We start from the raw sequence: 18,100 nt of genomic DNA on the forward strand, positions 1-18,100 counted from the left end.
GGGCCACACAACACTTCAGAGCTGGGCCAGAGTAAATGCAGGAGCTTATAAAGCAACAAAATATTCATGGTAACATAAATTAAACAACCATCTCTGAGCCAAAGGGATTTTGTTTTGCTCTTACACATCCTGGTCTAAAACACATGTGATGCAAATCCATTCCCAATCATCTCACACCTTCCTGTCACAGACATCTTTTATGAAAAATCCTTTCCTTAGGATTTTTCCTCCTGAGAAGCTGGGAGGCCTCAGGAACAAAATGTAAACAATGATTTTCTGCTGCTGTGGAATGCAACAGGTACATCTGTGATTGGTCTCCTGTGATTGTTTCTAATTAATGGCCAATCACAGTCAGCTGGCTTGCACTCTCTGTCCGAGCCACAAGCCTTTGTTATCATTCTTTCCTATTCTATTCTAGCTAGCCTGCTGATGAAATCCTTTCTTCTATTCTTTTAGTATAGTTTTAATATACTATATATCATAAAATAATAAATCAGCCTTCTAAAACATGGAGTCAGATCCTCGTCTCTCCCCTCACCCTCAGACCCTTGTGAGCACGGTCACACCTCCCCTCCAAGCCATCAGCAGCAGCATTTGCTGTGCCAGGAGTCAGGGCTTACCTCCAGGAGCTTGTCACCAACACGGACCCCTGCCCGAGCCGCAGGACCCTCCTCGGACACGCGGGAGATGAAGATGCCCTGCAAACAAAACCCTCTGTTCATGGAGAGCCCATTCCTCACCCCTCTGCAGGGCAGGGACCCCTCAGCCCCAGCCCCTGGCCAGTCCTGAACCCACAATGAGGGGAGGACATGGCAGCTCAGGAGCTGGGGAGAAGGAACAGAAACCCCAAGGTGACAAGAGGGGGACAGAAGCCTCATGGCAAGGCTGCCCCAGGTGAGCCACAAGACCAGGGAATGACACCTTAACCCTCTTCCAGTGCAACTGGAATCACAGGATGGAGCTGATGCCACCAGCTGGGGAACAACCCCACACCCTGTGCCCCACAGCTGGGGAGGAACCCCTGCTTCCATGGCAGCTCCAGCTCAGACCATCCTGGCTCAGGGGCAAGAATCTGCTCCATCCCACTGCCATGGCTCATCCAGCTCATTCCCCATATCCTGCTGGGGTCTGCTCCATGCCACCACCATGGCTCATCCAGCTCATTCCCCATCCTGCTCCACCCCACCACCCTCCCTTTGGGAGCATCCAGGGCTGCTCCCACCCGGCCCAAAACTCCCACGAGGGACACCCCGTCCCCAGCAGGAGCTGGCTCACCAGTGACAGGGGCAGTGACAGAGCCAGGCCTTACCTCGTCATCCCCCTTGTAGGGCGTGGAGCCCTTGCCCCCGGCGATGCTGATGCCCAGCCCGCCCGTCTGCCGCACGATGGTCAGGGTCAGCTGCAACACAAGGGACAGGGTCAGGGCACCCAGAGCCAGGGACAGCTCCTCTGCAGGGAGAACAGCAGCTCTGGGCCATCTCCTCAAACTGGGGGGACTGTGACAGGGACAGGACACGGGTCAGGGCACCCAGAGCCAAGTACGGCTCCCTTGCATGGAAAACAGCAGCTCTGGGCCATCTCCTGGCACTGGGGGGGGGGCTGGGACCTAAAGGGGACCTGTGGGACACACTGGGGGTGCTCTGGCACTCATGCCTCAGAGGCAGCACCCCCACAACCCACGGAACACACCAATCCCTTCCCACAGCTGAGCCCTGAGCCAACAGCCAGCTTGCCCACAGTGGGCACAGCAGAGGGGATTCCAGCACAAGGCAAACTGGATCACAGGACAGGGACAGTGCTCACACCACAGCCTGGCTCTGCCAGGGCTCCCTCTGAGGGTAATTCCAGCACCCCAGGGGCACTCCAGGCCACCCCAGAGCAGTGTGCAGTGACAAGGACAGCAGCTTGTCCAGAAGGCTCTGGATGGACACTGGGCTTTGTTGTATTGATGGAAATCAACACGCAACTCCAAAAACCCCAGATGCTCTGCTCCCCTCTGCCCCAGCTGCTCAGGATCACAGCTGAGCAATCCACAAGTCTTCTCCTTCCTACCTCCCACCTCCACACACCCAGCCATGCTGATGTGACTCAGGCTGAAGCTGTTTCTTTTAGGGACACCAGCATGAGCCATTCCCAATGCCACAGTCAGGAGAAGGAAGACAGGGAGCACGTGGTAGGACACAGGGAAAGGAACAGGACAGACAGGACTCTCTCAGGGCCAAGGACCAAGGAGCTGGGCAGCTCAGTGACAGAAATGAGCACAGAGAACCAAACTGGCTGTCCCCCATGTCACCTCTTTGTGAGCAAAGCCCAGGATGGAGAGAGGCTGCTGCAGAGATTCAGGTGTGTCACTCGTTGCCACAGCATGGGCAGCAAAGGAAGCAGGGACCACCATCCTTAACACCTCCCTTCCAACCCCCTTTCACTTCTGCAGTGACAGAACCAACATCTTGTGGAGCTCCATATTTGTTGTCTTATATTTCAAGAGTTCTTCAATCATTATGGTGCAAGGGTTCCATGTCACCAGAGATTTCATAGCTCCTTGGTGTTTCTCATAGGCAGCTCCTCTAAGCACTGACTGTTCCTGGTCCTCGCAGCAGCCACCTAACTCCAGATCCCACCAATCCACTCTTTTATAACACTGTTCTTATTGGCTACAGGTGTGGCCTGTTAACATCAGGCCTGCTCCTAATCTTTAGTAATTGGTTCAGCTGCAACTCTTTAGGGGATAAGATTACATTCTATGCCACCTTCATTTACCCACACTGTATCCCCCTACAATTCCCCCTTTTTCTTTTAATTAAAGAGTTGCAGCATTACCAGAAGAACACATTCAAATAAATTAACACTATGACATAATCATATATTTCATTTAGAACTAAGAGTTATACAAATGTTTAAACAGCATATTATAGTAAAAATATACATATATTTCTAAATGTTAGCTCAGTTTTATAGTTTTTCTTAGTTTACAAAGTACTTATCTTCAAAGTCTTTTATATTCATATTTAACAAACACTAATAGCTGTAACTGATATATTTATCTAATATACACTAATAGCTGTAATTGATATAGTTTAGTATTCAAATCCGATTTCCCCGAATCCACAGGGCAACATAGTTTAGTCCTGAACCCACATGGCAATATAGTTCAGTCCTGAATCACGTCGGGGTCACCATTTGTTGCCTTATAGTACAAGAGTTCTTTTATCATTATGGTGCAAGTATTCCTTATCACCAAGGTTTCATACCTCCTCAATGTTTGTTGTAGGCAGCTCCTCTAAGCACTGACTGTTCCTGGTCCTTGCAGTAGCCAACTGACTCCAGATCCCACCAATCCACTCTTTTATAACACTGTTCTTATTTGCTACAGGTGTGGCCTGTTAACATCAGGCGTGCTCCTAACCTTTAGTAATTAACCCAGCTGCAACTCTTTAGGGGATAAGATTACATTCTGTACCACCTTGATTTACCCATACTGTATCCCCCTGTACGTGTTCTGCTAAGGTTAAAACAAAAACCAAACCAAAACCCCTGCAGGAAATGTGGGACAAGCTGAGTGCTCTGCTCTACCAGCTCCTCTGGTGTCCAGCTAACAGCACAGCAGAACACTGAGGGATCTTCCCAGGGAAATCCCTGATTCCAGACCTGCCACCAGCTCACTGTCTCTGTGCAAGAGCCAGAAACTGAGTCAAATTCCAAGTTTTGGAATACCCAAGCAAGACAGAAATGGGGTGGTGAGGAGGCAGCACCAAGACAGCCCAACTCAAACCAGCTCCTGACCAGACAATGCTTCTTCCATGATCCTGTTAGGAACTAACTACAAAACCCACATTTTTCCACCCAGACTCACTGGACTCTAGGAATGCCCTAAAGATTCACATCTGTACTGTCCAAGGAGTGCTCAGACCATGCTCTCAGGCACAAGGGAGGATTTCTGGGGCTGCTCTGTGCAGGGCCAGAAGCTGGACTTGAGGATCCTGGTAATCAGGAAATTGTGTAGCTCTATGTTCAACACAAAAGTTTCTAAGATTGACAGCAATCCAGGGCTTCAGGCAAGAATTACAGGAATTTACAGGAATGACAACAAACCAGGGCTTTAGGCAGAGATTACAGGATTGACAGCAAACCAGGGCTTCAGGCAGGGACTGCAGGAATGAGAGCAAACCAGAGATTACAGGAATGAGAGCAAACCAGGGCTTCAGGCAGAGATTACAGGAATTACAGCAAACCAGGGCTTCAGGCAGGGATTACAGGAATTATAGCAAAAAAGGAATGACAGCAAACCAGGGATTACAAGAACTATAGCAAACCAGGGCTTCAGGCAAGGGTTACAGGACAGCAAACCAGGGATTACAGGATTGACAGCAAGCCAGGGCTTCAGACAGGGATTACAGGAATTATAGCAAACCAGGGATTACAAGAATGACAGCAAAGCAAGGATTACAGGACAGCAAACCAGGGCTTCAGGCAGGGATTGCAGGAATTACAGCAAACTAGAGCTTTAGACAGGGATTACAAGAACTATAGCAAACCAAGGCTTCAGGCAGGGATTACAGACTGATCTAAGAGCAGGATCCTGGTGTTTCCCAGGTCTGCTTAGTGCCCAGATCCATTGGACAGGATCATGATTTTGGACAACAACGGAGGACTGTCTGATGTCACTGGTCACAGAATGTCACTTCCAGCTGCATGGGAAGCTGATGCTGTAAACTAACAGAAAGATATGCCACAAACCCCCTGGATTTCACAAGAAACCCCCTGGATTTCACAAATTCAGCAAACCAGCCTAGAAATAGGGGGAAACCTGCCAGAAAAATCAACTGGCCTGAGGGGGAAGAACCCTCTGTCCATCAATGTTCACTGAAAAGCAAAACCCCAAGGAGAAAACAGGCCAGATTTAAAATGCTGAGACAACTGCAGCAAAGGGGCTTGAATTAGATATAAATACATGTAGGCTGAAAAGATTTCAAACTCCCAAGAAAGCCACACAAAAACCAGTGTGGTGAGACTGGTGGATGTTTCTTTGAGTTACTATGTGTGGTGGTTTGACCGTTCCAACCGTGACACTATGCAAACAGTAACTGATGTGAACATGAACCTCAAGAAGAAGGACCTGGATCCAGCAGCCTGGAATGGCCCTTCACGCTGCAGCTCAGGCTGTTTCTGGCTATAAACCCTGAAGCTGTTTGTTCCCCAAAACTCCTCTTTCCTATGGCTGTTCTGGGGCTGTCTGGACTGCCACAAAACCACACAGAAACCACTGAAACCACAGCACAGAGCAGCAGGGACAGCTCAGCTCCCTCCTTGCCATTGCTCCTGCCATGGATTTCATGGGGCATTTTATCCTTTGTATATTTTACCCTTTGTGTATTTTCCCCCAAAGGCAGGGATCCACCCACAGCCCCTCTCAGATGATCTGACCTGCGCTGTTTCTCACCAAAATTCACTGTTTCTTTCCCTGCAGGAAGCACAAACCTTCATGGAGAGCACACCATGCTCCCAGGTCTTCACAGGAACAGCCCTGCAGGAAAAGTGCTGCAGTGCCAGGGGAAAATGGGGAAATTGGAAAAGCTGCCACACTTTGAGCTGCCATGTCGCAGACATCTTTTATGAAAAATCATTTTTTTAGGATTTTTCCTCCTGAGAAGCCATGAGGCCTCAGGAACAAAATGTAAACAATGGTTCTGCTGCTGTGGAATGCAACAGGTGCATCTGTGATTGGTCTCATGTGGTTGTTTCTAATTAATGGCCAATCACAGTCAGCTGGCTTGGACAGAGAGCCGAGCCACAAGCCTTTGTTATCATTCCTTCTTTTTCTGTTCTTAGCTGGCCTTCTGATGAAATCCTTTCTTCTATTCTTTTAGCATATTTTTAATGTAATATATACCATAAAATAATAAATCAGCCTTCTGAAACATGGAGTCAGATCCTCGTCTCCTCCCTCAACCTGAGAGCCCTGTGAACACGGTCACACTGCCATCCTTAGCCCTGGGATCCCACTGGGAACCCATTCACCGTCAGTGGCACCAAATACACCCCGCAGTTCCACCTTGTGCCCTCAGTCCTGCCTGTGCCTCTTTGGGGACACACCAAACATGACCCAGGGCCACCTCAACCCAGTTCTCATATGGCTTTTGGTGTAACTGTCTTTTAACATGGAATCATGGAATAGTTTAGGTGAAAAAAGCATGTATTTTATCACTGGCTTTTCCCAAATATTAAAATTAATATTATATGTATTGTGTTAGAAAGTAATGCTGTATTAACTCTCTTAAGTACTGTGTTAAATATAGTTTTAGGTTATAACAAAATGCTAAAATAGAAACGATGCTTTGTAGGATACTTTTTTTAAAGAAAGGACTCGCAGCAAAATAGCAGCCACAGGACACCTGAATCTTTCAGAGAGAAAGAACGTATTGCTACCTTATCAGAAGAAATGAACTTCTTCCTGCCTCTAAGGCGCTGTTAGGATTAAGAGGAAGAAGTTGACGCTGCCCAGACAGAATCCTGTGTTTGAATGGAATTTATGCATCATGGATGAAGTGTATGAATATGCAACGGGCTGTTGCTTTAAGGGTTAATCCTCTTTTAACGTGGGTCCTTTTTCAGGCTCGTGCTGCCCAGAAAGAGGTACCTGGACTGTCCCTAACTCTTTGTTTTTATTGTCTAGTATTGTCCTAATCCAAACCGTCCAAATTATTATTACTCTAATTGCATTCCTATTTTTATAACCATTTTACTACTATTAAACTTTTAAAATTTTAAAAACGAGTGATTGGTGTTTTTCACAGTTTGGGTGGAAGGGACCTTAAAGCTCACCCACCTTTCTCTGTTATCAGACTCAGTGCTCCTGCAGAATTCCCAGCTTTCAGCAGCAGCTGCACACACCAGAGCTGCTGCACACCTGGGCAGATTCACTTTCAGGCAGCAGCCAGGGACATCTGGGGGCTGCCCAGCAGATTTGGGGCAGCCTGAATTTGCTGCTGTGCCCTGCAACTCATCCCTGAGGATCCCTGCAGCCTGCCAGGGGCACAGCAGGCACCAACCATGGCATCCCTGGAGGTGTGCAAGGAAGGACTGGATGTGGCACTCAGGGCTCTGGGCTGGTGACAAGGCGTGGATCAGTCAGAGGTTGAGCTTGATAGTCCTAGAGGTCTTTTCTAACCTAAATAACTCTTCTGCTCACCTTGGGCACACAGAGCTGGGACAGGGAAGAGCAGGATCTGGAGTCACTCCAGGGACAGAACTCAAGGGACAATGCTCAAAGCTGCTGAAAGACCAAGTTCTTCCTCCAAACACACCCACAGGAGTGGGGCTCAAGGGCTTCACATCCAGAAGATGGAGAGACATCAATGGTTCTACAAGTGGATGCACACAGCTGGGCTCAGTTTGGGGCCCCTCAGAACCAGAAAGACATTGAGGGGCATCAGCAAGTCCAGACCCAGGAAAAGAGCTGGGGAAATGCCTGGAGCACCAGAAGCAGCTGAGGCAGCTCCAGGGGGCTCAGCCTGGAGGAAAGGAGGCTCGGGAGAGACCATCTCAGTCTCTGCAGCTCCCTGCCAGGAAGGTGGAGCCAGGTGGGGGTCAGGCTCTGCTCCCAAGGAACAAGGGACAGGACAAGGGCAAACAGTCTCAAGCTGTGCCAGGAGTGGTTTAGATGGGATACTGGGAAAATTCCTTCCTGTAAATGGCTGTCCAGCCCTGACATGGATTGCTCAGGACAGTGGTGGAGTCCTCATATCTGGAAGTGTTCAAAAACCATGTGGATATGGCAGCTGAGGACATGGTTTAGTGATGAACATGGTGGTGGTGCTGGGTTGATGGCTGGACTTGCTGGCCTTACAGGTCTTTTCCAGCCTTACTGATTCCCTGACTCTCAGTGTCCAATCTGGCATTTACATGTTTCAAAAGGTTTATTTGAGAGTGTCATACTGACACAGGAAATGCACACTGCAATAAATTATTTGGATTTATGTTGGGACAGACAGATTCCCTGACTCTCAGTGCCCAATCCTGGTGTTTACATATCCCAAAAGGTTTATTTCAGAGTGTCATACTGACACAGGAAATGCACACTGCAGTAAGTGATTTGGATTTATGGTGGGACAGACAATTCCCTGACTCTCACTGTCCAATCCTCACATTTACATGTCCCAAAAGATTTATTTGAGAGTGTCATACTGACACAGGAGATGCACACTGCAGTAATTGATTTGGATTTATCATGGGACAGAGTCCCTGACTCTCAGTGCCCAATCCTGGTGTTTACATGTCCCAAAAGATTTATCTGAGACTGTCACACTGACACAGGAAATGCACACTGCAATAAGTGATTTGGATTTATGGTGGGACAGATATGTGACAAGGGGCAGTTGCCATGTGAAGGTGAGGGATCCCACTTCAACAGCAGCAGAAGAATCCATAAAATATCATCAATAACCTTTTCAAAAATCAAAAGGGCTGGACAACTTGTGTTCAAGAATCCCAACATTTGCCTGAGATCCTTATAGAGCATTTCCGAAATTCTGGGCTTTTTGTACTCTGAGACCCAGAGGGATTCCTGTGACCATCAGCTCCTCACCCAGACACCACTCCAGGAGTAACTGAGGGACACATGTGGCTCTTAGCAGGTACCAAATGGCTCTCATGAGGAACAGCTGAATTCTATGAAAACCAGGTCCCTCAAAAGCCAAATTATTTCATCCTGAGAAGACTCCAGAATTGGCTGATGAAGTGAAGGTTCACTTTTGCACAAGCAGACTTGCGCAGAACATGGAAGCTGTGCTCCAAGAAAGAACCAGCTGTGCTCCAAGAAAGAGCCATCAGGAGAGAAACAAGAATTTGGGCTCTGTCAAGATCTGTCAGGTGTGGCTTTATTCTAAAGCAGAAAGAATTGAAATAATTCCATATGAGGGGAGGCTGGGGGGCCTTCCAATTCAGGAGGGGGAGACAGACCCTTTTTACCTTTTCATGGCATTAATAACTTTATAGGAGATGGTTATTCCATGTTTGTAATCACAAAAGAATTAGGGATATTCAGTGGAACTCAGTAAGATACCAAGTGAAATATCAGTGGCAGGCTTAAAAAGCATTTTTGGATATAAAGCTCAAGTGAATTAATAATTGATTGCCACTAGATTCTGTGGCACTGAAATGTATAAAAGGAATGGGAGAGGATCAGACAGAACCATGGATGGCAGCCCCATGGTGCCTCATACCTGGGCATGAACACGACCCACAGAGTGCCAGGAGCTGAGCACCCACCAGGGGAAGATCCCTTTGTCCTGCTGGGTCTGGGCCCCTCAGCTCCTGTCACTGTGCTCTGGCACACGTTCAGTCAGCGCAATATGACACAACACACTGGTTTAACTGTCACACTACAGCCTCAGGGTTTAGGCTGGACATGAAGAAGAATTTCTCCCCAGGAAGGGTCCCCCAGTTTGTAACTGTCACACTTACAGCCTCAAGGTTTGGGTTGGACATCAGGAAGAATTTCTCCCCAGAAAGGGTCACAGGCATTGGCTGCTCAGTGAGTGACAGAATCACCATCCCTGGAGGTGTTCAAGGCATGACTGGATGCGGCACTCAGGGCTCTGGGCTGGTGACAAGGTGTGGATCAGTCAGAGGCTGAACTTGATGGTCCTGGAGGTCTTTTCTAACCTGAATAACTCTGGGATTCTGCTCAGCTTGGATGCACAGAGCTGGGATACGGAAGAGCAGGAGGCACTGATTCACCAGGAAAGATGAGAAGAGCTAAATCTGTCTGGCTTTGGTCACTGACAGCTCATGGGGACACAGAGACAGGCTGAAAATAACAGTGAGCAAAAGGGAGATGGGACTGGCTGCTGAGAGCTAAATTAACCCCAGGCAGTGGGAAAGGAACACAAAGGAAAGCAGCCCTGGCAGGAGAGCAGCCCCTGGCCATGGGCTGGAGGTTTCCTGGCTCTGACATTATTCCTTCCCCTGTTCCAGGAGGTTCAGTCTCAAAGGGTGTCAGGAGGGCAGAGATGGGGGCACAGGGCAGGGGAGGCTGAGCCCTTCCAGGGCAGAGATGGGGGGCACAGGGCAGGGGAGTTTGAGCCCTTCCAGGGCAGAGATGGGGGGCACAGGGCAGGGGAGTCTGAGCCCTTCCAGGGCAGAGATGGGGGGCACAGGGCAGGGAGTTGAGCCCTTCAGGCAGAGATGGGGGGCACAGGCAGGGAGTTTGAGCCCTTCCAGGGCAGAGATGGGGGCACAGGGCAGGGGAGTGTGAGCACTTCAGGGGCAGAGATGGGGGGCACAGGGCAGGGGAGGCTGAGCACTTCACTGACATCACTCCACTGAGCACCTCCACAAAACCAGAGCAAAACAAAACACAGTGCAGAGCACAGAACCCCAAAGGAGATCTTTGACAGCAGCAAAGGAAGGGACAGGGACCTGCCACAGCCCCACTGGGAACAGGAACCTGCCACAGTCCCTGATCTGGGGACAGCAGCACTGGGAGCAGATGGGACAGGGACCTGCCATGCTCAGGGTGCTGCTCTGCTCCTGCACATCCCTTCCCCAGGATACTTGAGGACAGTAACCACGTTTCCCAAAGGACAAAGGAAGCCAGGATGCCTTTTTGGAACAGGGAATACGGTCACATTTGCAGCACCAATAAAACCCAGGGCTCCTACAGCTATGTGAACATTCACACATCATGTGAGCCCCGCTCTGACAGCTGTGTGTGTGCCAGGGCTGCAGATCCACATCCAGATCAGTGCTGCTGTGTGTCTGTATAAAGGCCTGACTTCATCCTGGGGCATGGGAGAAATGTCTGCAGTGACACAATCCTCCACTGGGACAGGCTCACATCCATGGCTGGGACAGGCTGGGGCTGAGAGCCTCACCAGGGCTCCTTCCCTCAATCCCTGGGGCTGTCCAGGCCCCTGGGCTGCTCTGTGATTCCAGGATTGGTTATTTCATTAATGAACTGCACAAAATGGGACTCCAGGATTGGTTATTTCAGTAATGAACTACACAAAATGGGACTCCAGGATCAGTTATTTCATTAATGAACTACACAAAATGGGACTCCAGGATCATTATACACAATGATCCAGTATATTATTACACAAAATGGGACTCCAGGATTGGTTATTTCAGTAATGAACTACACAAAATGGGACTCCAGGATGAGTTATTTCATTAATGAACTACACAAAATGGGACTCCAGGATTGGTTATTTCATCAATGAACTACACAAAATGGGACTCCAGGATCAGTTATTTCAACACAAAATGGGACTCCAGGATTGGTTATTTCATTAATGAACTACACAGAGTGGGACTCCAGGATGAGTTATTTCATTAATGAACTACACAGAGTGGGATTTAGGAAGCTGGCATTTCCTTCTTGTCACAGTTGGGAGCCAGCTTTGTCACAGGCACAGGGATAGAAAAAGAAGAGAATCCTGCAAGGATCTGGCCTGGCCAAACTATGGAATGCAGCAGGACAGGGTCTCCCTGGAAATGAAAACACTCAAATACTTAAAGAGAAATAAAAAGCATTGTCCAAAGCTACCAATCCTCAAACCATTCCAGAACCAGAAACAGGACAAAAACCTACACCTGGGTTCATCTGGGACACGTAACACCAGAACACATCCCATTTCATCTCTTCAGCAGCACAGAGATTTTATTCCTGCTCTTACTGACCCTTCCTGTGTGGTGAAACCCTTGGAGCAGCCATTTTTCTTCACTATATTTTCCACTGTAAAATTCCACTGGAGATTCCTCTCAGCCCAGCAGTTTCAGACTGTTCTAAAGGCCCTTTTACCCATCATTTAACACACAGTTACAAGGCTATAAAGACTGGGGAGTTTACAACTCTCCAAAAATCTACTTCAAAGCTGTGCTGCTCAGGGCAGGCCTTGCAGGAGGAGAACATTTATCCAAGGAGCAGTGGAATACATGGAAAACTTCCATTAAACCTGGCGTCACCTGCCTCAGAACAAACAGGCAGAGACATCTCTGAGTGCTCCTCTGAGGCCAAGCCTCTCCAAAGGACACAGGAAGAAAAGCTAAAGGTGCAATAAAGGTAAGAACAAAGAGAAATTCCCATGCAGGAGCAGGAACTGCCTTGTCTGAAATGGAAAAAGCAGCATGGAATTCAGTGGACCAAGGTCTGGATAAACTCTCTCATGTTGTCTACAGTCACCAACCCTGAGCTCAGGCAGATCAGGTGAAAGAAAAGGCAGGGAATAAATGGAAATCCCTCTTACCATGGAAACTTGGTTTCTCTAATCCAGCAAAAGGAAGGCTGGAAGAAGTCAGGACTGGGGTCCATAGAATTACACCAAAGACAAGCAGGCAATGGGTCAGCCAGCAGGGAAGAGATTGCACAAGATAGACTACAATGAAAACAATGACCTAACAAATGACAGATTAAAAGTAAGTTTTCTGATGATTCCAGAAGCAGAAATATGGAGAAGTTTTGAGGTTCTCCCTGGAGGAGGGATCTGTGTGTGCACACACTGCTAACAGGATGAAACAAGCTGTATTTAATGAAAAGTTTGACTGATTTATTAACCAGAGTATAATGTTGAGTTGCCAGTCCTGATAGGAGATTTGACTTCAGCACTTCCTTCTACATCATCTGTTATCCTCCCTGCAAGCTGAGCTTTGCTGCTCCCGAGCCGAGCACAGCCCTTTTACAGCTGAACTCTCTCTCCCAGCCTGTCCCAGTGTGCCCAGTGCCCAGCTGGGGATTGTTTCCCACCACAGTGGGGTCCTGGAACTGGCTGGGAGCTCCTGCTCTCCTCAGTGACACTCAGAGCTCACTGCAGCACACAGGGAGCAGCTTTAGGGCAGGTAAATGCCCCAGCCCCTGTGATTTCTGTGAGGGTTATTGCAATGCTGGACTTTGGTACATAACCCTGGCCTCAAGCAGCAAAGCCTGCCGTGTGTGACACAGGGCACCTGCCCAGTGCAGAGGGGAGACCTGGACTTGCTGTAGCACTGCGTTTAAATGTGCAATTTAAATGTGCAATCACTCCATCAGTCCCTTCCCTGCTGCTTTCTGCCCTCTCTGTGAAGGCCAATGACACGATTGTGTGGCAGGGCAGAGCCAAAATGATCCTGTGCTACTCTTGAGCAGGCAAAGGGAACTGCATTTGTGTGAGAGTCATTGCACACTTTGCTCCTTGGTCCCCAGAGAACTCTGGATCAGACAAAACTTGCAGCTGAGCAGGGATCAGTGATGGGGAACAAGCAGGAGCCACATAAATCAATCCTCAGTCTCTGACAATTTGGGGGCGAATCGTGTCCCTGTCCTTGACACAGGTCCATGGGTGAGGCTGAACATTTACAGGAAGAGATCACAAACCCAGCCCAATGTCACAAACCCAGCCCAATGTCACAAACCCATCCTGAGGTCACAAACCCACCTCATGAGGTCACAAACCCACCTCAATGTCACAAACCCATCTAGAGGTCACAAACCCATCCTGAGGTCACAAACCCATCTAGAGGTCACAAACCCATCCTGAGGTCACAAACCCACCCCAATGTCCCAAACCTACCCCCAAACCAGAGTGTTACAGCCTGGAAAGGTCTCAGAACCCTGGCCCAGAGAAGCTGTGGCTGCCCCATCCCTGGAAGAGTTCCAGGCCAGGGTGGACAGAGCAGGGAACAACCTGGGGTAGTGGAAAGTGCCCCAGCCCATGGCAGGGGGTGACATTTTACAGGCCCTTCTAATCCAAAGCCACTCTATGATTCCATAAAGAACACTGAGGACCCTTCAACCCAGTAGAAAAAAGTCATAAAAACATTGTGATGGGAATACATTAAAAGCCAGACAAATTAAAGGAGAAAATATGGCACATTTTTCTTTTCTCAATAGGAACTTTGATATCCTTAAAAATTAAATAAGAGAAATGGGAGTGCTGTATCTTCTTTTTAATATCAAAACCACTCCACTCTGTCATATTCCAGCCAAGCCACGTGAGCTAACACAGGTGATGTCACCTCTCCTGCACTACACAAGAGGTTCATTAAACTTTTCTGGGTTTAAAACTTATGGGTCACGTTATGAGAAAATCAAATTTGCTAGATAAGAATTCCAAGTGTGACAATGCCCTGATGCAGCACACACTGACCCCATAAATGCAAAACCAGAGCAAGGGGAAGGGCTCCATGTGTGTGGCCAGGCAGAGAGCCAGGATGGCTCCCAGCACATCCCAGTGCTCCCAGTCCCTGTGCTGGCCCTTCCACAGCTGAGTCTGAGCTCAGGATGGCTCCCAGCACATCCCAGTGCTCCCAGTCCCTGTGCTGGCCCTTCCACAGCTGAGTCTGAGCTCAGGATGGCTCCCAGTACATCCCAGTGCTCCCAGTCCCTGTGCTGGCCCTTCCACAGCTGAGTCTGAGCTCAGGATGGCTCCCAGCACATCCCAGTGCTCACAGTCCCTGTGCTGGCTCTTCCACAGCTGAGTCTGAGCTCAGGATGGCTCCCAGCACATCCCAGTGCTCCCAGTCCCTGTGCTGGCCCTTCCACAGCTGAGTCTGAGCTCAGGATGGCTCCCAGCACATCCCAGTGCTCCCAGTCCCTGTGGACCCTTTCCCAAACCTGAACCCTTTGAGCACAGGATGCTCCAGGACCCCTGTGCTGCCACATCTGCTGCTGGCAGATCCTAGCAGGTGCCAGGCTTCAGGCTGGCATTCCAACACAAATGGTGCCATTCCTGAGTAGTTTCCACAGGATCAGGCTCCTTCCCTGCCTGCAGAGCAACAGGATGTGACACCTGAGCAGCAGCAGCAAAGACATCCAGCACCTCTGGATACCTTTTTTCCTTCCCAGGGAGTGGAAAGGCAGCTCCTGCTGTCCCTGGGCAGAGTGAGACACAAAATCCTGTCCATGTCTCCAGCAGGAGAAGCTTTGGCAGCACAGAGCCCTTTGCACCTCCTGTCCCTGCAGGGGCTCTGCAGGACATGGGTCAAGGCTGGGCACACCCAAGGCTGTGGATGGCACCAGCCTTTGCCACAGCAGAGCAGCCCTGGCCACTGGAACACAGTTTGGGACCCTCCTTCCACTGTTCTGTGCACCCTTGGGACCCTCCTTCCACTGCTCTGTACCTTGGGACCCTCCTTCCACTGTTCTGTACCTTGGGACCCTCCTTCCACTGTTCCTGCAACCTTGGGACCCTCCTTCCACTGCTCTGCAACCTGCCCAGCAGCTTTCCAGGCTGTTCCATCAGAACCACCTGAAAAGAGAGCTCATGTCTAACCTCAAACAGGCACTGAACGCTGCTTTTCTCCTCTCAGAGCCTCTCTAAATCCAGCACAGCCACTCTGCCAGGTACAGGAGGATGGAGACCAAACCCTGGGACAGAACCAGCCCAGGAACCCAGATATCCACCACAGGCTATCCCACAAGTTACTTTAACAAAGTTATTCTGCTGCTGCTGCAGCACAGGGTATCCCACACTCTATAACAAAGTTATTCTGCTGCAGCACTGTTGTCATCTTATTTCAAAAGTTCTACACCTTCTTGGTGATTTCTTATGGGCACCTCCTCCCAGCACTGATTCCTTCTTCATCACAGCACAGCCAACAAACTCCAACTCTTCACAGTACAACAAACTCCAAAGCTCTTCACCACCAGCTAACCCACCCTTTTGTATCACTTGTCTTACTGGACACAGCTGTGGCCTATTAAATTCAGGCCCTTCCTAATCTTTGGGGATTAGTACAGCTGCAACTCCTCAGGTGTGAGATTCCCTTCTACACCATCTTTATTTTCTTACATTCTCTCCCTGAACACAGCACAGGGTATCCCACACATTAACAAAGTTATTCTCCTGCTGCAGCAGAAGGTATCCCAGAATTCAACAAAGTTATTCTACTGCACCAGCAGAGGATATCCCACACTCTAACAAAGTTATTCTGCACTGCAGCACAGGGCATCCCATATTCCAACAAAGCTATTCTCTCCTGGCACCAGGAGCAGCTCTGGGAGTGCCCCACACTGGGGCTGGCACAAGCTGGGTGTGTCTCTCCAGTTCTGCTCCAACAAGATCAGTCTCCAGCTCACAGCCATGGTTCAGGGATAAGGAACACAGCTAGGAATCAGCAACCCCTCCTCTCCCAGGATTGTATTACATTATATAAGAAATGTGACAGCAGTATACTGAACCTCAAACCCTGCTGCTCAGGAGCCCCAGGCTCTCTGCTCAGCTCCATCACCCCATGGTTCCTCTCAAGGAATCATCCCTGGAGCAGCAGGCAGATGCCTTTGCAAGTGTTCAAGGACAGGCTGGGCAGGCGTGGAGCAACCTGCCCTCGTGCAAGGCTCCTTGCTGAGCACTGCCCAGGGCTGCAGGACAATCAGGTATTCCCAACCAACTTCTCAAAGCTGGGCTGCTCTTGGGTGACTCCAACCACCAGCCTGGGAGACCTCCAGCTCCTTGTGGGCTGCACAGCCACGTTTTCCTCAGGATGGGAACAGATCTGTGCAAAGAGGACACCAGAGCCAGCCTCACACAATCACTGAGGCTGGAAAAGACCTCCAGGATCAGAAGAGAAATGCAAGAAATACTAATGTGGTTTTCAGGGACCTACAGATGGAGAAATCTTCAGGATGCACTAACAGGGGACCACACCTTGTAAGTCACCTTATTGTGAATCTTCCATACCTTCTGGGTGATTTCTCATGGGCAACTCCTCACAGCACTGACTCCTTCCTCACAGCACAACCAACTCCAAGTTTCTTCACAGCACAACCAACTGACTCTAATTCTCTCCTCACCCAGCTACCCCACTCTTTTGTAGCACTTATCTTCTTGTTGGACACAGCTGTGGCCAATTAAGGGCAGGCCTGCTCCCAATCTTTGGTGATTAATACAGCTGCAACTCCTCAGGTGTGAGACTGCCTTCTGCACAATTCTCTTACATTCCATCCCTCACAACACCTGAGCCAGCCCATGTTCTGCCTGGGTGGAAAGGATTTGTCACCTCCCACTTGGAAAGCCTTGCTCCAAAACCAGGAAAGATCTCAGTTTCACACCTAAGGGAACAGCAGAGCCAAGTTCTCAGAGACACCCTGAACAGCACACGGCTCTGGGGCCTGTACTGCCTGTCCTAGGGGAGAAATCCCCATGCAAGTGTCAGCAGGGATGCTGTTCAGTAGCTCCTGGGAAACCTGCCTGCAGAGAGCTGCTGACCCATGGGCCAGGCACTGGCCAGGCACTGAGAGCCTGCAGACAAACGCAGGAAACTGCTCACAGCCAGAGGATTTTTACTCTGAGCACAATCACCATCCCCATGCCAGGTCCCTCAGATGCCACCTCATGCTGCATGTAATCCTTGAAGGGATTTGGCGCAGGCTGCAGGAGATGCACAAATTGGCTCCAGTCCTTTCCCCAGGCAGGGGCACAGTGCCCTGGGTGAGACCCTCTTTTTATCAAAGGATCAGTACACAACACTTGGCTGATTCTCAAGGTCTCTGCTCCTCCAGGGTTACCCACACGTCCAGAAATATCCATTTGTTCAACTCCACTTCTCCATCAACACACAGCAAACAGGAACTGACCTTCCCACCTGAGCCCCTTTGGTTTTTACACCATTTCCAGCTCACTCCTGCTCTGCAGCAGCCACTCTCGCCTCAAGGCCGGGAAAGGAGGAAAGGGGGAAAGCAAGGAGGAAACAATCATCGTGTTTGGGATCAGTCAGGTCCAGAAGCCACTTGACCCAGAGAGATCAGAGTCCCCCTACAACAACAGGTGAGGCTGGGAAGCAAATCAAGCAGGCTGGGTGATTTTTGGCAGAGAGAGAACAGTAGGAGTGGTACAGACCTCTTCCTCCTCAATGCGAGCAGGTTCAATCAGCAGATTATTGGCTTGATCAAACGACACCCCCTGTTAGGACAGGAACCAGCAAAGAGGCATGCGGATTAGTGGAGCATCGACCAAACCCGCCACCACGACCACCACAACCACCACCACCACCACCCAACACACGCACTGGGCCACAGCTGGGCCAGCTCCCGAGCTCAGGAGCTCCTACAGGAGTCACTGCTGAGCTCATGAGCCCTGGGGCTGACCAGCTCCTGGGGTCACTGCTGAGCTCAGGAGCTCTGGGA

At 49.6% G+C, this 18,100-nt stretch overlaps 1 protein-coding gene across 17 annotated transcripts in view; it reads right to left on the minus strand.

The window, feature by feature from the left end:
- Nucleotides 1–18,100, minus strand: part of SCRIB (scribble planar cell polarity protein) — a 134,452-nt gene that overhangs the window by 68,004 nt on the left and 48,348 nt on the right. For 15 of the 17 annotated variants that reach the window (XM_064706832.1, XM_064706828.1, XM_064706821.1 and 12 more), the window contains exons 16-18: nucleotides 17,814–17,876; nucleotides 1,310–1,399; nucleotides 621–698 (exon numbers count right to left, since the gene is read on the minus strand). In XM_064706832.1, the coding sequence (XP_064562902.1) occupies nucleotides 621–698; nucleotides 1,310–1,399; nucleotides 17,814–17,876 (231 nt within the window). Of the gene's footprint in view, nucleotides 1–620; nucleotides 699–1,309; nucleotides 1,400–14,471; nucleotides 14,742–17,813; nucleotides 17,877–18,100 lie in introns of those variants that run through there. The other 2 variants (XM_064706822.1, XM_064706831.1) reach the window with 2 other exon arrangements.

Source organism: Zonotrichia leucophrys, chromosome 2 (assembly GCF_028769735.1).
Source record: "Zonotrichia leucophrys gambelii isolate GWCS_2022_RI chromosome 2, RI_Zleu_2.0, whole genome shotgun sequence".
Taxonomy (NCBI): domain Eukaryota; kingdom Metazoa; phylum Chordata; class Aves; order Passeriformes; family Passerellidae; genus Zonotrichia; species Zonotrichia leucophrys.